Source organism: Octopus sinensis, linkage group LG13 (assembly GCF_006345805.1).
Source record: "Octopus sinensis linkage group LG13, ASM634580v1, whole genome shotgun sequence".
Taxonomy (NCBI): Eukaryota; Metazoa; Mollusca; class Cephalopoda; order Octopoda; family Octopodidae; genus Octopus; species Octopus sinensis.
Genome location: NC_043009.1, coordinates 9,008,798 through 9,036,241, shown reverse-complemented (window position 1 = coordinate 9,036,241; position 27,444 = coordinate 9,008,798). Strand labels below are relative to the sequence as shown.

The 27,444-nt window shown below is 38.3% G+C and overlaps 1 protein-coding gene across 1 annotated transcript in view; it reads right to left on the bottom strand.

Moving 5' to 3' along the window:
* Positions 1–27,444, bottom strand: part of LOC115218489 (SCL-interrupting locus protein-like) — a 141,405-nt gene that overhangs the window by 60,673 nt on the left and 53,288 nt on the right. Inside the window, exons 2-5 of the mRNA XM_036508145.1 lie at positions 19,914–20,012; positions 16,006–16,118; positions 10,569–10,660; positions 8,210–8,266 (exon numbers count right to left, since the gene is read on the bottom strand). Coding sequence (XP_036364038.1) covers positions 8,210–8,266; positions 10,569–10,660; positions 16,006–16,118; positions 19,914–20,012 — 361 coding nt within the window. The remainder of the gene's footprint in view (positions 1–8,209; positions 8,267–10,568; positions 10,661–16,005; positions 16,119–19,913; positions 20,013–27,444) is intronic.

The following is a 27,444-nucleotide window of genomic DNA, read 5'->3' as shown; positions in this document are numbered from 1 at the left end:
GGGAGATAGATCTTAAAATATCAATAACGATAACTAGTGAATTATACAGAATATGCAAAACGAGGCGAGGCGAGGCTGAAAGTAAACAGAGTGGCGACTAGGGGGGATCAGAATAATAATAATTAATAAATAATAATAATAAATAGAGATACGGATGAATTAAAGTTCAAAGATTCTTATCTTGAGATCACTTCGTTTTACGGACAGACTGGCAAAGGAATTCGGAATCAAGATGAGGCATTTTACTAGCTTAAGTATGCATAGCCATGGCGGTGGTAGGAAAGAGAGGAGTCCAGACAGACGACATGTAACAAGAGGGGAGAGAAGGGAAGAGAAAAAAAACCCCGCGAAGAATCGGCAGCCAATTTCTATAAGGGAGATAGATCTTAAAAATATCAATAACGATAACTAGTGAATTATACAGAATATGCAAAACGAGGCGAGGCGAGGCTGAAATAGTAAACAGAGTGGCGACTAGGGGGATCAGAATAATAATAATTAATAAATAATAATAATAAATAGAGATACGGATGAATTAAAGTTCAAAGATTTCTTATCTTGAGATCACTTCGTTTACGGACACGACTTGGCAAAAGGAATTCGGAATCAAGAATGAGGCATTTTACTAGCTTAAGTATGCATAGCCATGGCGGGTGGTAGGAAGAGAGAGTCCAGACAGACGACAATGTAACAAGAGGGGGAGAGAAGGGAAGAGAAAAGAAAAACCCCGCGAAGAATCGGCAGCCAATTTCTATAAGGAGATAGATCTTAAAATATCAATAACGATAACTAGTGAATTATACAGAATATCAAAACGAGGCGAGCGAGGCTGAAATAGTAAACAGAGTGGCGACTAGGGGGATCAGAATAATATAATTAATAAATAATAATATAAATAGAGATACGGATGAATTAAAGTTCAAAGATTTCTTATCTTGAGATCACTTCGTTTACGGACAGACTTGGCAAAAGGAATTCGGAATCAAGAATGAGGCATTTTACTAGCTTAAGTATGCATAGCCATGGCGGGTGGTAGGAAGAGAGGAGTCCAGACAGACGACAATGTAACAAGAGGGGAGAGAAGGGAAGAGAAAAGAAAAACCCCGCGAAGAATCGGCAGCCAATTTCTATAAGGGAGATAGATCTTAAAATATCAATAACGATAACTATGAATTATACAGAATATGCAAAACGAGGCGAGGCGAGGCTGAAATAGTAAACAGAGTGGCGACTAGGGGATCAGAATAATAATAATTAATAAATAATAATAATAAATAGAGATACGGATGAATTAAGTTCAAAGATTTCTTATCTTGAGATCACTTCGTTTACGGACAGACTTGGCAAAAGGAATTCGGAATCAAGATGAGGCATTTTACTAGCTTAAGTATGCATAGCCATGGCGGGTGGTAGGAAGAGAGGAGTCCAGACAGACGACAATGTAACAAGAGGGGGAGAGAAGGGAAGAGAAAAGAAAAACCCCGCGAAGAATCGGCAGCCAATTTCTATAAGGGATAGATCTTAAAATATCAATAACGATAACTAGTGAATTATACAGAATATGCAAACGAGGCGAGGCGAGGCTGAAATAGTAAACAGAGTGGCGACTAGGGGGATCAGAATAATAATAATAATAAATAATAATAATAAATAGAGATACGGATGAATTAAAGTTCAAAGATTTCTTATCTTGAGATCACTTTCGTTACGGACAGACTTGGCAAAAAGGAATTCGGATCAAGAATGAGGCATTTTACTAGCTTAAGTAGCATAGCCATGGCGGGGGGTAGGAAGAGAGGAGTCCAGACAGACGACAATGTAACAAGAGGGGAGAGAAGGGAAGAGAAAAAGAAAAAACCCCCGCGAAAATCGCAGCCAATTTCTATAAGGGAGATAGATCTTAAAATATCAATAACGATAACTAGTGAATTATACAGAATATGCAAAACGAGGCGAGGCGAGGCTGAAATAGTAAACAGAGTGGCGACTAGGGGGATCAGAATAATAATTAATAAATAATAATAATAAATAGAGATACGGATGAATAAAGTTCAAAGATTTCTTATCTTGAGATCACTTCTTCGTTACGGACAACTTGGCAAAAGAATTCGGAATCAAGAATGAGGCATTTTACTAGCTTAAGTATGCATAGCCATGGCGGGTGGTAGGAAAGAGAGGAGTCCAGACAGACGACAATGTAACAAGAGGGGGAGAGAGGGAAGAGAAAAGAAAAACCCCGCGAAGAATCGGCAGCCAATTTCTATAAGGGAGATAGATCTTAAAATATCAATAACGATAACTAGTGAATTATACAGAATATGCAAAACGAGGCGAGGCGAGGCTGAAATAGTAAACAGAGTGGCGACTAGGGGGATCAGAATAATATAATTAATAAATAATAATAATAAATAGAGATACGGATGAATTAAAGTTCAAAGATTTCTTATCTTGAGATCACTTCGTTTACGGACAGACTTGGCAAAAGGAATTCGGAATCAAGAATGAGGCATTTTACTAGCTTAGTATGCATAGCCATGGCGGGTGGTAGGAAGAGAGGAGTCCAGACAGACGACAATGTAACAAGAGGGGAGAGAAGGGAAAAGAGAAAAGAAAAACCCCCGCGAAGAATCGGCAGCCAATTTCTATAAGGGAGATAGATCTTAAAATATCAATAACGATAACTATGAATTATACAGAATGCAAAACGAGGCGAGGCGAGGCTGAAATAGTAAACAGAGTGGCGACTAGGGGGATCAGAATAATAATAATTAATAATAAATAATAATAAATAGAGATACGGATGAATTAAAGTTCAAAGATTTCTTATCTTGAGATCACTTCGTTTACGGACAGACTTGGCAAAAGGAATTCGGAATCAAGAATGAGGCATTTTACTAGCTTAAGTATGCTAGCCATGGCGGGTGGTAGGAAGAGAGGGTCCAGACAGACGACAATGTAACAAGAGGGGGAGAGAAGGGAGAGAAAAGAAAAACCCCCGCGAAGAATCGGCAGCCAATTTCTATAAGGGAGATAGATCTTAAAATATCAATAACGATAACTAGTGAATTATACAGAATATGCAAAACGAGGCGAGGCGGCTGAAATAGTAAACAGAGTGGCGACTAGGGGGATCAGAATAATATAATTAATAAATAATAATAATAAAATAGAGAACGGATGAATTAAAGTTCAAAGATTTCTTATCTTGAGATCACTTGTTTTTTACGGACAGACATATTAATAATATATGTATATATATACTATATAATATATGTTATATTATATATATGTATAATATATATATATAATGTTATATATATATATGTGTTATATATATAATAATATATAATATATATATATATATATATATATATATGTATATATAATATATATGTATATATTATTATATATATATGTATTATATATATAATAATATATGTGTAATATATATATATATATATGTTATATTATATATATATGTGTATATATATATTATATGTATATATATTATATATATGTATATATATATTATATGTATATTATATATATATATGCAAACACTATATATGAGAGAGATTATATATAATAATATATATGTATATATATAATATATATACAGCAAACACTATTATGAGAGAGATTTTTCTTTAATATTAGAAATAGCTTAAAAACGTTTTTAGCGCTGTATTTCTAATGAGTTCAGTTATGCGGCAAAGTAATTTATTTTACTAAGCCCTTTTATATAATTATATATATTATATATATATATATATGTAATATATTATAATATATATTGTATTATAATTATATATATTGTATTATATATATATATATGTATATATATATATATGTATATATATATATATATGTAATATATATATATATATATATATATATATATTGTATCTATATATCATATATATCTATATACTATATATATATCCTATATATATATATATATATTATATATATATTACTATAGCACTGCACCGCATTTTTTTTCCTCCTTCTTTCCTGTGTTTTTCTGTTTTTTCTCTCTCTGTGTATCTTTCTGTTGAAGAGCGTAGGCTCGAAACGTTTAAAGACTTGTTTTTATTTATATTTCCTGATCGCCATACTAATACAATTGTCGTTTGTTTTCACCTGCCTTCGTCGTTTTTGTTTTTGTTATTTTCATAAAGCTTCCCGTTATATATGTATATATATATATATATATGTATATATATATAATATATGTATATATATATATATATGTATATATAGATATTATATATATATATTTTATATATATATATGTATATATATATATATATATAATTATATATATATATAATATATGTATATATATATATATATGTATATGTATATATATATTATATGTATATATATATATTGTATATATATATATATATTTAGTGTATAATAAATGTAATATGTATATATATATATATGTATATGTATATATATATATATGTTATATATATATATATATTATGTATATATATATATAATATATGTATATATATATATTAATATATATATCTATGTATATATTATATTTCTATATATGTATTATATATATATATATTGGTATAATATAGTTATATATATGTATATATATTATATATATATAATATATTATTATATATATATATACACACACATATATATATTTATATATATTAATATTATCTAGCATGGAAAACGGACGCTAAATGAATATATATAATATAGATATACCACACATATACACACTAATCAACATAAAATTGTTGGAATTCTGTCATGAACACATATCACAATATAGCAATTATTTTAAGGTTAGGACTAAAGAACAATGAATTCACTAAGATAGAACAATTGATAGAACACTCTGCTGTTTGAATTGTATCATTGGCAACAAAATTTAGTCAATGGCTTATTCCTAACCTAAACAGGATGATAAATGCTAAGGCTACACACACACACACACACACACACACATATATAGATAGGGCTGTGGTACGATAAGTGGGACATCAGGTGTTTCATATATTATCTATCATGCCGTGTATCATTGATTCCTGCTCTTTCGATCAGTAACCCAGGCTTTTAAACGACTGAAACGCCATTAATTCTTTTATGATCAAATTTCCAATGAAGTACACTGTGCACGCACGTGTGCGTGTGTGCATGCGTGTGCGTGTGTGTGTGCGTGTGTGTATGTGCATGCACGCGTATGTGTGCATGCACGCGTGTGTGTGTGTGTGTGTGTGTGATCATCATCATCATCATTGTCGTCATCATTTTAACATTCACTTTTCCTTGCTTGCATGGTTCAAATATGGTTTATTGGGTAGATTTTTTTCTATGGTGAGATGCCCTTCATGTTGCCAGCCCTCACCTGTTTCTAAGCAAGATAATGCTTCCCCATGGCCAGACCCATTTTATACAGAATATTGGAAATGAGCAACACCGCTTGTATGACGGTGACAATCGTTTTACAACTATCATGTAAGGTTTAGGACAGGAGACACAAACACACACACACACACACACACACTTACACGTGAGCTTTTCAGTTTCCATCTATCAACTTCACTCATGAGGTTTTAGTCAGTTTAGGACTATAGAAGAAAACACTTGCCCAAGGTGCCATGCAGAGGGGACTGTACCCAAGCTTTTTAACCACACAGCCATGCCTGCACCTAGCCATGCCTGCATCAAGCCATGCTGGCACCAATCCATGCCTGTACCGAGTCATACCTACACCAAGCCATACCTGCACCAAGCCTTGCTTGCACCTAGCCGTATCTGCACTTAGCCACACCAGCACCTAGCTATGCTAGCATCAAGCCATGCCTGAACCTAGCCATATCTGCATCTAGACATACCTGTACCTAGTCATGCCTGCACCTATATCTGACATAAGGAAAGAGATGGAAAGGTCATGAATGGCATGTTTTTGATCATAGACTCAAGAATATGGTGACAGTTCTTGCTGAAGATTTCAGCAGGAAGGTGGTGTATGTTCCTCTTCCACCTTCCAGACAGTCATCTTCAGTAGCCTACAAACCATAAATAAGCAGCCTGAAGTAACTCACTAATTCTTCAACTGCATACACATATACACACACAAACAGTGATAAATCAAAAATACCAGCACTAAACTCTAAAAGATACTGTCATTAAGCAGTGCTCTAGCATGGGCAGAAATCATTGATTTAATCCGACTCAAGAATTAATGACAGCATTCTTTGACCCCATATGGAGCATAGGATACAAACAAGAGATTTCCATCGGTCTCGAACTTTGGCAATGGATTGTCCCCAGGGGTAGCCATCTTCCAGTACTTCAGCTTCTGTGGACATTTTTCATGCTGTTTTTGGTCTACCTTGTTTCCATCGATAGCAGATGCCTGAGGACCATCAAGAAAATCAGAAGGTACCTTCAAATTTCCAACAAAGAACTGCATGCATGCATGCAACAGCCTGCAGCCTCCCACCTCGTAGCTATGTGCCGCATGTGCTGGCATGGACATGTCCTCCGTCTCCCGCTAGATCACCCTACCAGGGCTTTACACTTATTTGACGCAGCAGCTGCAAACTAGAAGAGGCCTCATGGCAGATAGCTGGATGTAATTAGGGAAGATCTCCAGAGCCTCAGCATCACCTTGGAGGTTGCAGAGGAGCTGGCACGGGGCCATCAGCAATGGAGAGCACTGGTGGACCTGGTCAACTCTACACATGATGACATCTTAGGGACCACTAACCTGAAATGACCCCAGCCCCATCAAGCAAGAACAGAAAGCAAGCAAGCATGCTTCCATCTCCCCCATTGAAAGGCTTGCCTTGTAATGCTGGAAACAGGTTTCTGTAGGGTATGTCCCAGTCAACCCCTTCTCTTCTTGATCACTTCAATAGGTTGATGGTTCACCTTACAGGCTAAGCATTATAAAAGATAATCTTTTCTTTCTTTTAATTCAAAAAAAAAAAAAGCATTTCAGTATTGAAGAAAAGAACAGAAATAACCAGGGAAAAGTGCAACTACCCAACAGCACAAACAACAAGAAACATTTTGCAGGGAAAATAGCTTTTGTGTGTGTGGAAGATGCACAGGTACAATAAACACCGAAAATATACAGAAAATAGACTCCATCAACTGCCAAGGGAATGGCTAGAGGTAGTAGATAGCTTACGTTATCTAGGTGACCATGTTAATAGCAGAGGTGGATGCTCTAAGAGTGTAGCAGTGAGAATAAGATTAGGCTGGGCAAAGTTCAGAGAGCTCTGACCTCTGCTGGCAACAGAGGGCCTCTCTCTCAGAGTGAAAGGCAGATTGTATGATGTCTGTGTGCGAACAGCTATGCTACATGGCAGTGAAACATGGGCTGTGACAGCCGAGGACGTGTGTAGGCTTTGAAAGAAATGAAGCCAGTATGCTTCATTGACTGTGCAATGTCAATGTGCATGTTCGACAGAGTGTAAACATCTTGAGAGAAAAGTTAGGCATAAGAGACATCAGATGTGGTGTGCAAGAGAGACAGCTGTGCTGATATGGTTATGAGGTATGGATGGATGAGGACAGCTGTGTAAATAAGTGCCAATCTCTAACTGTGGAGGGAACCTGTGGTAGAGGTACACCCAGGAAGACATGGTACGAGGTGAAGCATGATCTTTGGGCCTCACAGAGGTGATGACTAGTGACTGAGACCTTTGGCGATATGCTGTGCTTGAGAAGACCTGTCAAGTCAAGTGAAATCATAGTCATAGCTGATGCTGGTGCCAAGTAAGTGGCACGTAAAAAGCACCATTCAAGCATTGGGCCCCATGGAAGCAATGTGGCTGAGCTCCTTTCGAGTGTTGGGCCCCATGGAGAGAATGACCGTGTCCTTTGGCATTACATTGTGCTTAAGAAGAAGACCCATCAAGCCAAGTAAAATCACAGTCATGGCAGATACTGGTGTCACGCAAATGGCACGCATGCTGATGGCACATATAAGGACCCATTACACTCTCAAAGTGGTTGGTGTTAGGAAGTGCATCCAGCTGTAGAAGCCATGCCAAATCAGATTGGAGTCTGGTGCAGCCTTCCAGCTTGCCCGCCCTGGTCAAACCGTCCAACCCATGCCAGCATGGACAATGGATGCTAAATGATGGTGATTTACTAAAGCTGATGATGTTTCTGGTGCAGAAATTGAAAAGAATGGATATATTTACAATACACTTACTTTTACAGCTCTGTTATAATCTTCTGGGATGAAACTACACTTATTAGATTTGGAAACCTGGATAAAATATTAATAAAAATAAACATAAACAATAGTAATTCAACACATGCAACAGAAGCAGTATTGGTTTAGAATAGTGATTTGTGTATCATACTTAATGCAAATACATCACAGAAAGCCAAACTAACTGCAGTATTCATCTAGAGATAATAGCCATTATGGAGACATTGTGTTAAATAACATAAAAATATATCAGTAGCAGACACAGTCCCATAACAGCTGTTGGATATTTTCATTTGATACTAGTATATGTTTGTGTTATTTAACATAGTACATCCATAAGAGATATTATCTCAAGACGAATACCACAGTCAGTTTGTCTTTCCATGATCTGTTTGCATGGAGTAAGATACACAGATCGCTATATAAATAATAACATTAATATTATATACCAATGAAACAACAACAACAGTGGCGGCATCATCATCATCATCATCATCATTTAACATCCATTTTTCATGCTAGCATGGGTTGAATGGTTCAACAGGAACTGGCAAGTCAGAAGACTGCACCAAACCCGGCCATCTGCTTTGACATGGTTTCCTAACACCAGCTACTTTATAGAGTGTACTGGGTGCTTTTTATGTGGCACCAGTCCCAGTGAGGTCACCAAGTAACTTGCAAGATATGACCCCCACCCTTCAACTGATGGGAGGAGTAGAATTGAGGAAAAAACAAAGGTGTATCGCAGTACAGAATAAACATAGCTGCTTCAGGTAAAGATGGGGGAGAGATGGTGAAGATGAGATAGTGTTGATACCCACCAAGTTACAGAAAGGGGTATACATTGAAATGGACCAAGGATTGGAGAGGGTGCGCACTATACTCTAGAGAAGGATGTATTGATGACCATAGACAAAAGTGAGAGCTTGACTCTACTCAAGCCTCTCATTCTTTCAGGGGTTGAGAAATAAAGAGTCCAAGGAGGAGGATTAGAGGAATTGGTGAAGTATTGGCTGGAACATCTTGTAGGATCTGTTCCGATTCTTTGAGCCCTGACAAAAACACCTACAACCGCACTGGTGCCAAGCTGTATCGACCCCTTGCCTTTCTCTTGGATTACATCAGTAACATGGGGAGGTGTAGAGGGTAGACTTGCATGTATGAGCAAATTCTCATAAAATAAAACCTTGCCCAGACCTGTGTCTTGGCAAGAAGCTTTTCAGATGTCATACAATACATACAGATGCCACAGACTATGGCTAATGGGAAAGCAACATCAAATCACAATAAGGTAAACTTGTACACTGTTTAATATCATAAATGGTTTGCTTTTATGTGATAATAATAGGCTATGTTTAAATGATATACTGCTATATCTATATGATAGTATACTATAATTGTGAATAGAGTACAAACTGCAAAAGTAAAAGATTACATATTGTGAGAAACAGCAAAGAAAATAACATTAGATATGTGTTAAACAGTATAAAAATCAGATCCTAAATGATTTCAGAGAGCAGTCAAGCACTAAAGGTATCACCTAGAGACTGTACTGTGATGTGGATGGATGACGAGTGCTGTGTATTGTTGGTAGAGGGGGGTATGCAGAGAAGAGGAAGACGTAGTGAGCTCGGATCTTAGGAAACTGTGTCCAACAGAAAGAAACAGGACATGATAAAGATGATTAATAATAAGCTGTACAGCAAATTCGTACAAGTACCAGCATGGAAAAAGGAAATAGAGACATCAAATGACAATAACATGAATGATGATGATAAATAAGTTCATTATATATATATATATATATATATATATATATATATACATCAAATTAGTAATACACTTTCACTGTAAAGCGAGAAGGAGCAAGTTAAAGCAACAATATCTAGTCAGACGGACATGTTGACTTTGTGTAGTTGAATACATCCTGGTGACCTCACTTTCTTCTTGACCATTTTGACACAAAGGTTTAATTAATTGTTCTTAATCATCTGACTGGCTGTCACCATAATGTAGGCCTGAACAAGAAGAGACAAGAGCAAAAGCTCGGATTCAAGTTAATAGCTAATGACAAGATGCTTATGTTAACGAATGTAAATCTTTATTAGTGTTGATATCAGGTTACAATAAAGTGTAAAAAAACATTTTTTTTTTATTCTTAATAAAAACAGTCATCAACTTTAATTTCATTTTTGTCATTCCCAATTAACATACAGCTCTGAATATTTGACTTCTAACTGTTACTTAGTTTAAATAGGAACTGAAAGGGCAAGGAGAAAGCAGTAGAGGTTTTAATTAAACTTGTTATAAAACAAATTAGAAAAACACAAAAGACAAAACTATAAACTATATTTACCAGGACAGATATTTGTAAAGATTTCTCATTCGTCTCTGAAGTAAGATTAGAGACATCCAGTGGATCCACGAGGATTGAAAACTTCGAGCCATCTAAAAATAAATAAAATTAGTTTAATTTAAAACTCATAACATTAATTGGTTTCAAATTTTGACACAAGGCAACTGATTTCAAGGGCGAGAGTATGTTGATTACATTGACCCCAGTACTCAACTGGTACTTATTTTATTGACCCCTGAAAGAATGAAAGGCAAAGTCGTCTTTGGCGGAATTTGAACTCAAAACATGCAGATGGATGAAATACCTATTTTTTTACTGCCCACAAGGAACTACACACAGAGGGGACAAACAAGGACAGACAAACGGATTAAGTCGATTATATCAACCCCAGTGCTCAACTGGTACTTATTTTATCGATCTCGAAAGGATGAAAGGCAAAGTCGTCCTTGGTGGAATTTGAACTCAGAACATGGGTTTGAATGAACGTAAAATATTGCTTGACATGTTTATCTCTATTTGTCCTTGATATACTTTCATTTACAAACGAACTCTTTTAAATAAATTGAGAACTTCAATCCCAGGTTTTCTGCATCTACCATTTCCCTAAAATGCATGGTATTTTCTACTTCAGTTCACATCCTAATTTCATATCATACGATTGCCGGATATTTTCTTAGCCTACTTGAAACTCAATATACTCTCAGATTTATACTGTATATTCAGAGATAATAATTATGTTCCTTCCTATATTCCTAAACTGCTCTGCTTCCACTTCCCTACCATGTGGTAGCAGATTCTGCACAAGAATTATACAGAAGTTTAGATTACTTCTTTTTTTGTTTTTTCTTTTTCTTAAGCACGTGACTAATTTTTGTAAGGAAATAGAATCAAACTATTTAACTTTAAATCTTTATTCCCTCCTATGTTAGGAAGCACAAGCACTTACACACACATGTACACAGACAATGGGAACTTCCACCCACTAAATTCAATCACAAGGCTTCAGTGAGCCTGAGACACTTTCTCAAGATGCCATACACAGGGACTGAACCCAAAACCACGTGGTTGAAAAGCAAGCTTCCTAACCACACATAAATGCTTGTGCCTACACAGCCATGCCTTAACAATATTCTCTGACAGGAGATTAAAGGCAAAGCAGACCCAAGCTAGTATTGAACTCATTATCGTGGAGGACAAAATTCATCATCATCATCGTTTAACGACCGCTCTCCATGCTAGCATGGGTTGGATGGTTCAACTGGGGTCTAGGAAGCCAGAAGGCTGCACCAGGCCCAGTCTGATCTGGCAGTGTTTCTACGGCTGGATGCCCTTCCTAATGCCAACCACTCCTTGAGTGTAGTGGGTGCTTTTTATGTGCCACCGGCACGGAGGCCAGTCAGTGCGACGCTGGCAACGGCCATGTTCGGATGATTCTCTTACATGCCACCGGCACTGGTATCACAGCTACAATTACCATTGATGTTGATCGATTTTGATTTTGATTTTGGTTTTCACTTGCCTCAACAGTTCTCCACAAGTAGAGTTAAATATTGCAAAGCATTTGGTCAGGCATACAGCTGTATTAATCATGTCCACACTTCTCTTTTATATGCATTTCAGCAAGAAAAGTTTAACCTTTTTGATACCCGTCCACCTGAGACTGCCCCTAGTTCTACAGTACAAACTTCTCGTTTTAAAGTGTTCTAAATTAAAACCTTTTATCAAAGTTTCATTTTAATTTATCTTCCAGATACCAGATTGACAATGATAAAGTTATATTACTAAATTTTTTATTGTTTTCAAACCTAATTAAAACAAAAGCAGCATAGTTCATTAGAAATATGGCAACGAGAGGATTAAATCTCTCTAAACTGAAAACTTAGGTATTTTGTGATAAATGGCCCCACTTCAGGATCACAATTCTATTTGACCTGGGGCTTCTCAACAACAGTAAAGACAAGTCAACAAGGGTTATCTAAATGGTCACTTGATTAGCTAGAGATAGCAACCAAATCTCATCCTACCCTTGGACATGTATGATGTTAGTAAGATACACCAAGCCATGTCTGAAAACAAGATGGCTGATTACTGCCGGAAAGCTTTTCACCAGAGGACCACTTGACCAGGGCTGACTTTGAAAGTGAACAACAACTTCTGGTGCTGCTTCTACTACTACTACTGATGCTGCTACTGCTGCTTTGAAAGAGTTGCTCCATAAGTGTATCGTTGTCGTTAGCAAAGGAAATAATTATTGATAATTACCAATAATTACTTCCTTTCATAATAACCAATGTTGCAGATGAGGAGATACTATTTTATTGATAACAATGCCACCAAAAAGAAAAAAAAAGTATTTAATACAATTTTGTAACTAAAGTACAAGTCAGGACATCTTTGAGAGAAGAAGACAATAGATTAAATTGACTCTAGTATTAGACTGGTACTTATTTCATTCCCATCACCACCACCACTCACACCAAGAGGCTGAAAGACCACAGTTGACATCGATGGGATTTGAACTTTGAACATCATCATCATCATCACCATTTTAACTGAATTACATGTCAAAGAGCATTTACTGAGGCAGATTTTCTATGCCCAGATGACTTTCCACTGGGCAACCATCACCTGTTTCCATGCAAGGTAATATTTCCTCATGACCAGATATTTTTTTTTTTTGCGGAATAATGGAAATGAATGACACCACTTGTATAACAGTGATACTCATTTACAACTGTCGCGATGTCAAAACAAGACATAATTATATAACATCATCGTTTAACATCCATTTTCCATGCTGGCATGGATTGGATGGTTTGACAGGATCTGGTGAGCTGTAGGGCTGCACTGAGCTCCAGTGTCAGCTTTAGCATGGTCTCTACATCTGGATGCACTTCTTAATGCCAACCACTTTACGGAATGTACAGGGTGCATCTTTTCATGCCACTGACACTAGTGAAGTTGCCAAGTAACTTGCAAGGCAAGGAAAAGAAATCTACCAAATCCAGTCGCAAAGCAGCAGAAAACACTTGTCCAAGTTTAAAACAATATTAAAACTAAACACCACCAGATCCGTGCTCGATCGCTTATACTATCCATGATCCTCATAAAAAGAAAGAAAATAAAACTTGACTGATAAAGATGACAAAGATGTTGTTTTTGCTTCATATAAAAAATAATAAAGAAATTTACATTCGTGCAAAGAAATGGGAAGTCTTTACAAATTTTTATATTTAATATCAAAATCGAAATTGATCAACATCAATGGAATTTGTAGCTGTGATACCAGTGCCGGTGGCACATAAAAAGCACCATCCGCGCGTGGCCGTTTGCCAGCCTCCCCTGGCACCTGTGCCGGTGGCATGTAAAAAAGCACCACTACACTCACGGAGTGGTTGGCATTAGGAAGGGCATCCAGCTGTAGAAACACTGCCAGATCAGACTGGGCCTGGTGCAGCCTTCTGGCTTCCCAGACCCCAGTTGAACCGTCCAACCCATGCTAGCATGGAAAGCAGACGATGATGATGATGATGAAGGAGTTGAAGCAAGTATTTTTAAAGAAGGATGCTTTTTTCAATCACTGTGAATTAGTTGTAGAACACAGGTTGCCAGTCAAGTAAACGGAAATAAACAAAATAATTCTTTCAAATTTTGGCATAGGGCCAGTGATTTAAAGAGAGTCAGTACTTATTTTATAAATGCTGAAAGGATAAAAAGGCAAAGTTAACCTCTGTGGAATTAAATCAGAACATAAAGGACTGAAAGAAATGCCACTAAACGTTTTGTATGATGTGTTAATGACTGCCAGTATACTGCCTTACGAGGCAAACGAAACAATAAAATGTGCCATGACCCTTTTGGTTAACATATTTTTGTTACCATGTTAGGCAGCGAGCTGGTAGAATGCTTCGCAGTATTTTGTCTCTCTGTTCTGAGTTCAAATTCTGCCGAATTTGACTTCGCCTTTCATCCTTTCGGGGTCAATAAATTAAGTACCAGTCAGGTACTGGGGGTCGATGTGATCAACTGTGATCAACAAATTCCAGGCCTTGTGCTTTTAGTAGAAAAATATCTGGAACATAAATGAAGATGAAAGTTTGATGGAAGGTTTTTAGAGCACTTCATAGCAGGGAGATTGTATCATAGAGCCAGGGGTAGTCTCAGACGGGTTGACATCAAAAGAATTCACATTTGAGTTATTGAAATAACTCAAATAAATCAAGCTAGCAGGGGAGCTTTTACATGGCCATCCATCCAGCAAAGAATAGCATACATGTCTCCCCCACTTCCTTCCCACCCCCAGGGTATTGCACACAAGAAAAAGCAGGATCTTCACTGTTGGAAAGATGTTGACCAAAGGTCTGTACTGGATTAAAAGACAACCATACAAACAAAGGTACCAAAGTTTGGTTGATGCGTAAATAAAACTGAATAATAAATCAGGTGCAGGCATGGTTGTGTGTTTCAGTAACTCACTTTGCAACCACTTGGTTTTGGGTTCAGTCCCACTGTGCAGCACCTTGGGTAAGTGTCTTCTACTACAACCCCAGGCCAACCAATGCCTTGTGAGTAAATTTGGCAACAGAGGTTGTGTGGAAGCTCATCATAGACAGATAGAGAGCTAGAAACACAAACACATCATCATCATCGTTTAACGTCAGTTTTCCATGCTTGCATGGGTTGGACAGTTTGACCGGGGTCTGGGAAGCCAGGAGGCTGCACCAGGCCCAGTCTGATCTGGCAGTGTTTCTACAGCTGGATGCCCTTCTTAACGCCAACCACTCCGTGAGTGTAGTGGGTGCTTTTTACGTACCACCAGGGAGGCTGGCAACAGCCACGATCGGTTGGTGCTTTTTACATGCCACTGGCACAGAAGCCAGTCAAGGCAGCGCTGGCATCGGCCATGTTCGGATGGTGCTTTTTACGTGCACGGGTATCACAAGTACAATTTCCATTTGATTTTATTTTGATGTTGACGTACTTGGCTCAATAGGCCTCCTCAAGCACAGCAGGTCGCCCTATGATCCAAGGTAAACACAGCAGGCCGTCCTGAGAACCAAGGTACTTTGGATGGGCTGGGGCTGCTATGTGAAGCTGGTGCAGGAAACAGCCATGAACTCATGTAATTTGTCGGGTCTTTGCAGTCACAGCATATATATATATGTGTTTGTGTGTCTTTGTATTTATTACCCCTATTGCACTGCTCAACTGGTGTTGCTTTATGTCCCCATAACTCAGCAGTTTAGCAAAAGACAATGATAGAATAAGTACCAGACTTTTAAAAAAAAGCACTTGGGTACATTTGTTCCACTGAAACCCTTTGAAGCACTGCCTCAGCAAGGCCGCAATCCAATGACTCAAACAAGTAAAAGATAAAAAGGAAAAGATGGTAATTAAACAGCAAAGCAATTTCTTACAATTACAGTGAAGTACTTACCATTATCTGAATGTATATAACCAGACAAAAGCAAAAGCTGGCTCTCCACTAACCCAGAACAGTGTTGTTGGAGGATATGAAGAGCTTTTGAAGAGAGACATATCTGAAATTTCCTACAAGTAAAACAGAAAAAAAAAACATTTTAATTCTTGAATTTTTACAACAATAACAATAATTTATTAATTTCTTATTGAATTAAGAAATAACAATAATTTCTTAATTCCCTGAGGATTTTGTTTCCCAGGGCTCGAAACCCTGGGGTTTTAAAGGTGGAGAATGCCACATTCTTATTTTTGTTTAACCCTTTAGCCCTGGTTATGCATTTCGAGATTCGAAATCGATCTAAAATCAATGGAAATTGTAATTGTGGTATGTAAAAGAACCATCCGAATGTGGCCGTTGCCAGTGCCGCCTCGACTGGCCACCATGCCGGTAGCACATAAAAAGCACCAACCGATCGTGGCCGTTGCCAGCCTTGCCTGGCACATAAAAAGCACCCACTACACTCATGGAGTGGTTGCCATTAGGAAGGGCATCCAGCTGTAGAAACACTGCCAGATCAGACCGGGCCTGGTGCAGCCTCCTGGCTTCCCAGACCCCAGTCGAACCGTCCAACCCATGCTAGCATGGAAAGCGGACGTTAAACGATGATGATGATGATGTGATTGCTTATTTTTCACAACAACATTGTACTGTAGGTGTGAGAGACAGGATCTGCCCAGTTTCAACATACAGCATCGAGAATAGTTGGGCCTGATATATTACTGGTTGAAATGCTAAAGGGTTAAAACTGGGCATATAGTCTACCTGTTTTTACATTCAAACCAACCGGATCTAACTTCTCACACTTGCCTTACAATGTCATACAAAAAAAATAACTATCACATCATCACAATTTCGAAGCTATGAGATAATGCATGATTGATTCAAAACAACATGAATAAACAAGTAATCTATTTGACAGAGCAATCTGAATGTGAGAGTGTTAAGGAACAATTAAAAAATACATTTGGTTTACTTGAGTAAAAACTAATCATTCTTCAGTACAATGATCTTTACATAACACTTGTGATTTATATCTAAATTTATTTTGTACAAAAGAGAATGTTGTCAGTTGATTGATCTGACAACAGTAACTTATTGATTCTGTCTGTATCTTACTGTTTCTAACAACATAATAATAATAATATTTTTTTTTCTGACTGAGCATTAGTGTAGAGCATTTGAACCAGCCCCTGTTTATTGCTGGTACAGAAGAGAAAGATGAAAAGGAAAGCTGGCCTTGAAGGGACCTGAATTCAGAAAAAAAGTGGGGCAGATCTAGATATTGTTAACGTGCATAATTTGATACTCTTCCTGCTAACACACCATTTCAACAACAACACTAATAACACCATCACTTCCACCAACACAGAGAGCAGTAACATAAAAGCAAAAGCAAAAAAATATAGCCCAATGCTAGTTTGACCTGCAAGAAATAGCAACCAAATTCCCTCAAATATACTGTACTGTCTCAAAAAAGGGAGACACAACACACTAGACAATGTAGTCCCTGATATATAAAAAGTTACGATGGTCACAGCTGGAACACCATTGATCTCCATAGGTCTGCTCCCTCGGGGCTGACTCAGGCTAAACAACAACAAAAACAAGCCAGCAAGGGAGCCCGTATGGTGTTGCTGAACCTATTTAAAATAGGAACTATATTTCCCTCAAATCGCATCCTACTATGAGGGAGTGCTGAGAAGTTCCTGGTTTTAGGGTATCATGAAAGACCTGGCTGCAGGCTCAACCTTCTGAATTCCTTTACAGGGCTTAGAAAAACTGAAGGACCGCTGCAATAATTGTGTGAATCTGAGATGGGAATATTGAATAAAACCATAATTAAATGATCCTCCTGTATTTTCTTTTACCCAAAGCCAGGAACCTTTCAACACCCACTCACATGTCAAAAAAAGGGAAAGATATATCATATAATGTAGCCACAGTAACAATCATCATCATCATCGTTTAACGTCCGCTTTCCATGCTAGCATGGGTCGGACGATTTGACTGAGGGCTGGCGAGCCAGATGGCTGCACCAGGCTCCAGTCTGATCTGGCAGAGTTTCTACAGCTGGATGCCTTTCCTAACGCCAACCACTCCGAGAGTGTAGTGGGTGCTTTTTACGTGCTACCAGCACGGAGGCCAGTCAGGCGGCACTGGCAATGACAATGAAAATATGAACTACTCGGCACAAATGGTCACAATTGCAGTGTTTTTTCCATCATGTCTGCTCAACCGGGACCAATGTGGGGATAAAACAGAAAAGAAAAAATAATGTTTCTAGCATAGGTTAAGGTGTAGAATTTGGGAGACAGAATTAGTCAATTACGTACTTAACTGGTAGTATATTTTATCAACCCTGAAAGGACAAAAGGCAAAGACAAATTCAGCAGGATTTGAACTCAGAACAAAAAGAGCTGGAAGAAATAGCCAACCCACCACAATCATCATCATCGTTTAACGTCCGCTTTCCATGCTAGCATGGGTTGGACGATTTTGACTGAGGGCTGGCGAACCAGATGGCTGCACCAGGCTCCAATCTTGATCTGGCAGAGTTTCTACAGCTGGATGCCCTTCCTAATGCCAACCACTCCAAGAGTGTAGTGGGTGCTTTTTACGTGCCACCGGCACAATAAAAGAGATAATAAAAACAATTTCCTCAAATAACAATAAAGAAGAGGTATAGTCAATTAAATTGACTCTAAAACATAATAATTTGTGGTGGTCTTTTGTTTTAGGGTTTGTTTGTTATTTTTCTATTAATTTTTCTCAACCCTGCAAAGTTGAATTATAAAATCAATCGTAGCAGAATTTAAATGAGTATTCAAGTACTGCAAGATATTTTAGCTCGCTACTCGGGTGTTACTAACTCTCCCTACTATAATCACATGACCGACAGGACTATCAGATGTTGTTACACATTGCTGGTCACAATGCACTTTGCATCGATTTAGCCTTCGAATGACACCATCCTGTTGGCTAGGCGAGCAGGTCAACATTGCCACCTGATTGAAAGGAGGACTGGAGCAATGTGAAATGTAGTGTTTTGCTCAAGAACATAACACACCACCCAGTGTGGGGATTGAACCTAGCCACAAGATCATACACCTTCACCCACCACCACCACCAGTATAAATAATTTCAATTCCTTCTACTATAGGCACAAGGCCTAACATTTTGGAGTATTTATTCAATTACAGCGGTGGTGCCCCAGCATGGCCGCGGCCTTCGGGCTAAAACATTTTTAAGGATTTACATTGATCTCAGTGGAAACGAGACAGAACCAGGCAGTGGCTCTCGTGGTTTGTGATTTTAACTGATTGGAAATATTATCATGTACATGTTTTGTCTCAGTGTAAAAAATGGGCCACAGCAAATATTCTGCTCAATGTCGGTTGCTTGACCTTAACCAAGCAACTGCCCTTAGTAGCTGACGATATGTGCATCTCTGATCACGAGGAGCAGGAGTAGTAGGGGAGCATCATAGCCATGTGTTGAAAAGGATTCTTTGGGTGTTTGAGTAATTCACCTCTAGAAACATGAATGTTTTGATCATCTTCCTTAAACAACCCTTATTCAGCAGGATGGGACACTTGACCTGAAGGAAATTCTAACTGGGCCCCACCTGCAAGGTCATGCACTGTTTATCTTGATATGAGGCCACCATGTTGTGCACACATCATTGTGATGCATGTGCCTGGTGCACCTTTATCAGACGGGTAGAAATGATGGGTATATTGGGCTTCATATATTTGTATCCCAATGTCACTTTGATGGCATGCTCTGCTCTCTCACTCAATAATAACAATAACAATAATAACAATAACAATAACAATAATAATAATAATAATAATAATAGTTACCTGAAAGAAGATATATCAACATTAACAGCTGGACCTTGGCTGGCTCGATCCCAAAGAACAGTCCGAACACTGGGAAATTTCAGATCTTTCATTTCATTTCTATGTTATTATCAGAAGAGAAAGAAAAATTATAATTAATTTAAGATCACTGAAAGATTGTTAAATTTGTAAATCGTTTATGAGAGGAGGGAGGGATGAATACACGCATCACACACAGAGGTAAATATAAAAACAGTGTAACTGGAAGCAAGGGATAGCAGTTTCCTTTTTAGTAAGGAGTGATTAATGTTATTGGGAGGCGCAATGGCCCAGTGGTTAGGGCAGCGGACTCGCGGTCATAGGATCGCGGTTTCGATTCCCAGACCGGGCGTTGCGAGTGTTTATTGAGCGAAAACACCTAAAGCTCCACGAGGCTCCGGCAGGGGATGGTGGTGCTCCCTGCTGTACTCTTTCACCACAACTTTCTCTCACTCTTACTTCCTGTTTCTGTTGTACCTGTATTTCAAAGGGCCGGCCTTGTCACTCTCTGTGTCACGCTGATTATCCCCGAGAACTACGTTAAGGGTGCACGTGTCTGTGGAGTGCTCAGCCACTTACACGTTAATTTCACGAGCAGGCTGTTCCGTTGATTCGGATCAACCGAAACCCTCATCGTCGTAACCGACGGAGTGCTTCCATCCAATTAATGTTATTCTTTAGTCCCAGGTCAGCTTTGACTGAACAAATCTATGATCCAGTCATGACCATCAGGTCTGTTTCACAGTTTCAGTGCAACTAGGACCACAGTTTTCAATATAAACATCTGTTGTTCTAAGACGATAGATGTGATTTAAGCCTTTTGATAGCAATCTGCTCAAGATTACTCTTGCTTTTTTTTTTTTAAGTGATTTAAATTAAAACCTTACATCAAAGCTTCAAGGTAATTTAGTTTCCAAACACCAGCTTACTAATGACAAAGTTTATTTTAGTAAATTCATCATTAATTTTTAAAATGAAGTGAAACAAAGGCTGTATATTTCATCAGAAATATGGTAACAAAAAGGTTAACAGAGATTTGTAATGCTGTTGCTAGCAAGTTGATTGAGTACGTAGAAGCTCCGTCACTGGCTTGAGTCAAAGACAGCTAAATCAATAGGTAGGATGTTGGCCAGTTAGGCCAAAATCCAATTGTTTATATCCAGCACAGAATTTTGTCAGTTAATAGGTCGCTGTCTCAAAGTGCCGAAAATATTTTGACAAATTAAATTTAAATGTCGAAGTGAATCTAACAGTTTTGTGTGTTTCTTAAATGGCTTATAAACACCTTCCACGCTGCAATTGTTTTCGTTCCTGCACACGATCTCAGATCAGGTCACTTGCTCTGCAAGTACATCTCCGTAATATATATATATATATATATATATATACACACACACACACAATGGACAAGTGTAGTTATATATGCACTATATACACTTACATACACATTGGACAGAAAAAGTCTTATATACACTATATGCATTTCTAAACACACAGGACAGACATAGACATTATGCCTGAAAAGACAGGAGGGCATGGATGGCAGCACTATGACTAAAAGGATAAGTCAGTGAAATAGTGGCTTATGGGCAATAAATTCAAACACTCTACTGACGTTCTGTTATACTTCCGGAGATATATTTTTACAATGCCTAAGTTCACTTGGCTATCAGGAATTAATACCAGATTATCTGGGATTGTTACATGCACTAAACTGGCATCTAATCTAGGAGAGAAATAATGGTGGGGGGTATCTTTTGTCCACTTTACATCAGAAAACTGAAAGCTGGTGCTTAACTTAGGTTTCTAGCTTCCAATATATTCGGGAAGGCAAATTTTCACTGATATCCACAAGCATAGCTGAGTAGTGAAGAAGTTTGCTTCCCAACCAAGTGGACGCAGGTTCAGTACGAGTGAGTTATTTTTGTTTGTTCCTTCTTGAGCCATGCCTGGCTCATAAGGGCCGGTTTCCCGCTTTCCATGGCGTATAGGTTCCCCACCTGGACGGGATGCCAGTCCATCACAGTTGAGCTGCAAGCTGCAAGAGGAAAGAGTGAGGGAAAGCTGTGGCGAAAGAGTCAGCAGAAGTTCGCCATTACCTTCTGCTGGAGCTGCGTGGAGCTTAGGTGTTTTTGCTCATAAACACACACATCGCCCGGTCTGAGATTCGAACCCGTGATCCCTCGACCGCGAGTCCACTGCTCTAACCACTAGGCCATGTGCCTCCACAGTACCAGTGAGTGGCATGCCTTGAGTAAGCATCTTCTACTATAGCTCCGGTCTGACCAAAGCCTTGTAAGTGAATTTGGTACATGGAAACTGAAAGAAGCCGAGTGTGTGTGAGCATGTGTATGTTTATGTCTCCTTGTCTTGACATAACATGATAAATGTAAACAAGTGTCACTGTCATACAAGCGGTGTCATTCATTCCCGATATTCTGTGAGAGTATATCTGACCATAGGGAAATATTACTTTGCTTGGAAACAGGTAAGAGTGGGCACCAGGAAGGGCACCCTTCCATAGAAAGTCTACCTCAATAAACTCTGTCTGACCCAAGAAAGCATGGAAAAGTAGATGTTGAAACAATGATAATGATGAGGAATATGACTGAAGTGCCTGATGCCATCTGGAAATTAGCATCTTATCAGCAGCTAAACCAGCAATCTTTAATCTGCCTGACACCACTTTTGGTTCTATTCAAACAATAGGGCCTTTTGCTTTACCATAATTTAAATTAAAACTTTCTTTTGACATTTTATGTCAGAAACTCTTATTCACAATGCTTGAGACATCAGCTAAATTATAGATAAGTTAGTTATTTTACAAAATTCCTCTATTTTCTTGATCAGTTTCAATCACCAACATCAGTTTAATTATCCACTTTCCCATGCTTGCAAATATCAGACAGAATTCACTGAGACAGATTTTCTATGGTTGGACGCCTTTCCTGTCACAAACCCTCACCTGTTTCCAAACAAGATAATATTTCCCCATGGTCCGACAGACATGTTTTCACAGAAGATTAGAAACGAACGATGATTGTATGATGGTGACACTTATTTACATCTCTTACAACTACCATGCTATGCCAAGACAAGAGAGACACACACACACACACACATACAATGGGTTTCTTTCAAATTTCATCTACCAAACCACTCACAAGGCTTTGGTCAGTCCCGAGGTGTCATACAGTGGGACTGAACCTGAAACTACATGGCTGAGAACTGAACTTCTTAATCATGCAGCCAACCATAGGTAATATATATAACATTCAATAGTAATCATGAAACCATCATCGTCATTGTTCGACCGTGGTCGAGAAAATGGAATTTACTATGTTACGCCAGACTTCATGGTCCACCACAGCATTACGGAGGTCCTGTTGCTGGATGCCTGTATCCCTGGAGATTACATCAGGGTAGGAGAGTGTGCACCCTCTGGTATCGCGAGCAGATGGTTTCCAGAGGAGAAGAGTAGAAATCACCTCGTTTTCAGCGCTACAACAATGTCCAGCAAACTGAACTCTCCTACCTTTCACAACAGATGACACAGGTGGTAGTTTCCCATATATTTGTACTTTGGTTTGATGACGCTTCCACGAGAGATTTTGAGCTCTCATAAGAGGCAGGTGTAGGTTCCATCCAACCGCCTCTCAAGCTTCTTTGATAACATCCAGGTTTCTGAGCCATATAGTAGAACTGGTTCAACTGTGGCTTTGAAGATTTTAAGTTTGAAATAGTTTAATGTGGCCCAGTTAACTATTTTGTTACTATGTTTCTGTTGAAATATACTACTTCTATTTAAATTAATTTCAAAATCATGAATAATTTTGTAAATCAGTTTTGTTAAAATTAAGCTGGTATTGGAACATAAATTAGCTTGAAGTTTTGATAAACAGTTTTAATTCAGATCAATCTAAATAAAGAATTTAGCATCATTGAACCAGGGGCAATCAATCTCAGGTGGGTTTGTACAAAAGGGTTAAAGTTTCATACTAGCTCACACTGAACTTCAAGTTAAAAGACCAATCTTACTAACAGACTCTGCTGTCTATGTTTTCTTGCAACATATAAGTTCTATCTTATATGTGAGCTACATGAAAAAAAAAAGTGACATTAATCGTTTGCATTTCCAAAGCATTTTTGTAAGTTTATCTTAAGTGTCAATATTTGTTATCGACTTTAATTAGCACTTGTTTTATTTTTTCTGACTAATATAAAGCTTTTGTAGGATTATACGGCCATACGTAAGGAGTTGGTGTGTACATATTTGAAGTTGGCAGTGGTAATGGCGACGAATGGTGTAGACGGCGTAAAGTTGGAGTACGATGATGGTGATGACGGCAGCGGAGATAGAAAATGTTCTGTCTGTTGCTGGTATATAATAGCGTCTTCATAGCTGGAGCAATAGCAGAGCTGGCTGACTGGTCGTCTGTCGCTGTAACTGGAACATGGCTGAGTAGCTCTGTGGTCAGTGACTAGGCCTTAAAAAGGTCTGGAGTCGAAAGACGAAGAATAATGAAAATCTAACCTATTTAAGGGGTTTAGATGGCTCAAATCAAGCAGGCCTTATCCAAAGGCCGTGATTGGTTGCCTTTATACTCTGGCGCGAAATAAGTAGGGAGACAAACTGCGCTAGATGCCAACCAATCAGATCAGTGGACACAACAGGGTCAAACCAGCCAAAGATGGCCGTAATCTCAAACGAGATCATTCTTATTGTGTTTCTCAAACAGTGAGGATATCAGATATGCTAAACTTTCATTTCATAAGTCCCCAAGATACTTTGGTAATTGAAAAACATTAGATATATTGTATGATGATGCATGGAAGCCAGAGAAATATATTCTGTGTTTCACAGGTAACACATGTGAAACACAGGGAAAGGGTTAAAAGCTGAGCATTATATTGGTTTCAAATTTTGCTAAAAGGCCAGTAATTTCGGGAGAGGGGTAAGACGATTACATCAACCCCAGTGATTAACTGGTACTTATTTTATCAACCCCCGAGAGGATGAAAAGCTGTGTCAACCTCAGTGGAATTTGAACTCAGAACATAAAGACAAACAAAATGCCGTTAAGCATTTCGTCTGGCAGTGAAGACTCTGTCAGTTTGCCAACTTGTTGAACATTATAATATTAATGTATCTGAAAAGATAGCAAGCTGGCAGAACCATTATTATACCAGGCAACATGCTTAGCAGTATTCCGTCCATTCTTTTTATACCTTTATTTCTTTCAGTCATTTCACTGCAGCCATGCTGGAGCATTGCCTTGAAGGGTGTTAGTCGAACAAATCAACCCCAGGATTTATTTTTTAAGCCTAGTACTTATCCTATTGGTCTCTTTTGCTGAACCACTAAGTTACAGGGATGTAAACACACCAACACCGGTTGTCAAGTGGTGATGTGGGGACAAATGCAGACACACAAACACATACACACATAGATATATACATGGGGCTTCTTTCAGTTTCTGTCTACCAAATCCACTGACAAGGCTTTGGCTGACCCGAGGCTATAGTAGAAGACACTTGCCCAAGGTGCCACGCAGTGAGACTGAACCTGGAATCATGTGGTTGGGAAGCAAGCTTCTTACCACACAGCCACAACTGTTCAAATTTCACCAAGGTCAGCTTTGCCTTTCATCCTTTCAGGGTCAATAAAATAAGTACCACTTGAGCACTGGGGTCAATGTAATTGACATAGCCCTTCCTCTAAAGTTGCTGGCGTTGTGCCAAAAATTGAAACTAATATTACTGTCTCTGAATTCAGCATTATTTATTGAGCAAGCAATCTACATCCAACACACAAGATGTGAACTTTCTTGTTTATGAGGGAACTTCTACAACAGGAGCTAGAGAACCCTTTGTCTACATGTGAAATTTGGTCTGCATGCTAATTGTAAACTGTCCACTGATAAAATTTGGAAACAGAAAAATGTTTAAGCCTTCAAATCAAAACAAATATAAGTTCCATACCCATGAACTTTTAGATTAAAGTCACAGGCATAGGTATGTGGTTAAGAAGCTTACTTCCTAACCACATGGTTAGGAGTTCAATCTCACTGTGTGACACCTTGGACAAGTGACTTCAACTGTAACCCTGGGCCAACCAAAACCTTGTAAGTGGATTTCAGAGGCAGAAACTGAAAGATGTCCGTCATATATGCATACATGTATGTGTGTGTGTGTGTGTGTGTGTGTGTGTGTGTGTGTGTGTGTGTGTGTGTGTGTGTTGCCTTGTTTTGCTATCGTGTGATAGTTGTAAATGACTGTCATACAAGCAGTGTTGTTCATTTCTAGTATTCTGTGAAAACATGACTAGCTATGGGGAAATATTACCTTTCTTGGAATCAGGAGAAGGTTGACAACAGGAAGGGCATCTGTCCATAGAAAATCTGCTCCAATAGACTCCATCAGACCTATGCTAGCATGGAAAAGTGAAAAATAAAACAATGATGGGATCTTTTTGGTTTGAACGGCAGTTTTTTCTAGCGGTGTCATATGAAATTGTCACCCATAATTATGACCCTAGTATCGATCTATTGCATTTCAATCTGTTTTAGGGTTAGGGTTGGGGGTGGGGAGAAGGGTATCTTTTTTTCTTCACAAATGTAAATAAACCCAATCTGTTTCTTAAACGAGGGACATATTCATACGGTACAGAATGTTTTTTACCTCAATAGACGTCAATGATTGGTTGAAATTGCAGAAATTGAAGAAGAAAAACAACAAATATCTTACAAACTATAGAATTTTCTCAATAAAGCCAAGAGAAAAAGATGTTTTATAAACACATTCTACCAGTATACGAAGTTTAAAATCTTTTAGTTACGTAGAAATTATTTTTAAAAAACTACCAGTCAAACCGAAAAGATCCCAATGATGATGGGGATAATATGTTATGGTAAGTTTCATAATTCTCCTCAATACAGGTGGACCCCCCACCTTCCCAGTCATGTGTGTTTGCAATTCACTGCAGTTCTAAAAAGTCCTCATCTCTACTCTAAACAATTGCACAACCAGCAAGAAATAGCAGCCAAATCTTTCTCAAATCACACCCTACCAGCTTAAGAAAGGAAACAACACATTAAAATATCTAGCCCATTATATCTCTAAAAGATGGGATGGTCATGGTTTGGAATTCTTTGATCATAGATCTGATTAATCAGGGTTGACCTGGGGCTAAACAACTTACTTGTGTATAACTTAGCCTTATCTTACTCTTTTCCTTATTTCAGTCACTGGACTGAGGCCATGCCTCGATAGTTATTCTAACAATCTCTTTTGTCGAACTGCTAAGTTACAGGGACACAATCACATCAACGTCAGTTGTCAAATGGTGGGAAACACAGACACACATATATATATATGTGTGTATATATATTACCAAAATATTAGTGTCAAGCAGTGTTTAGGCATATATATCTTTATATATAAAAGTCAAATTGTGTGTCTGTCTCCTACAATTTAGATTCCTAACTACTCCCACATTTTGCGGTGCAGTTTA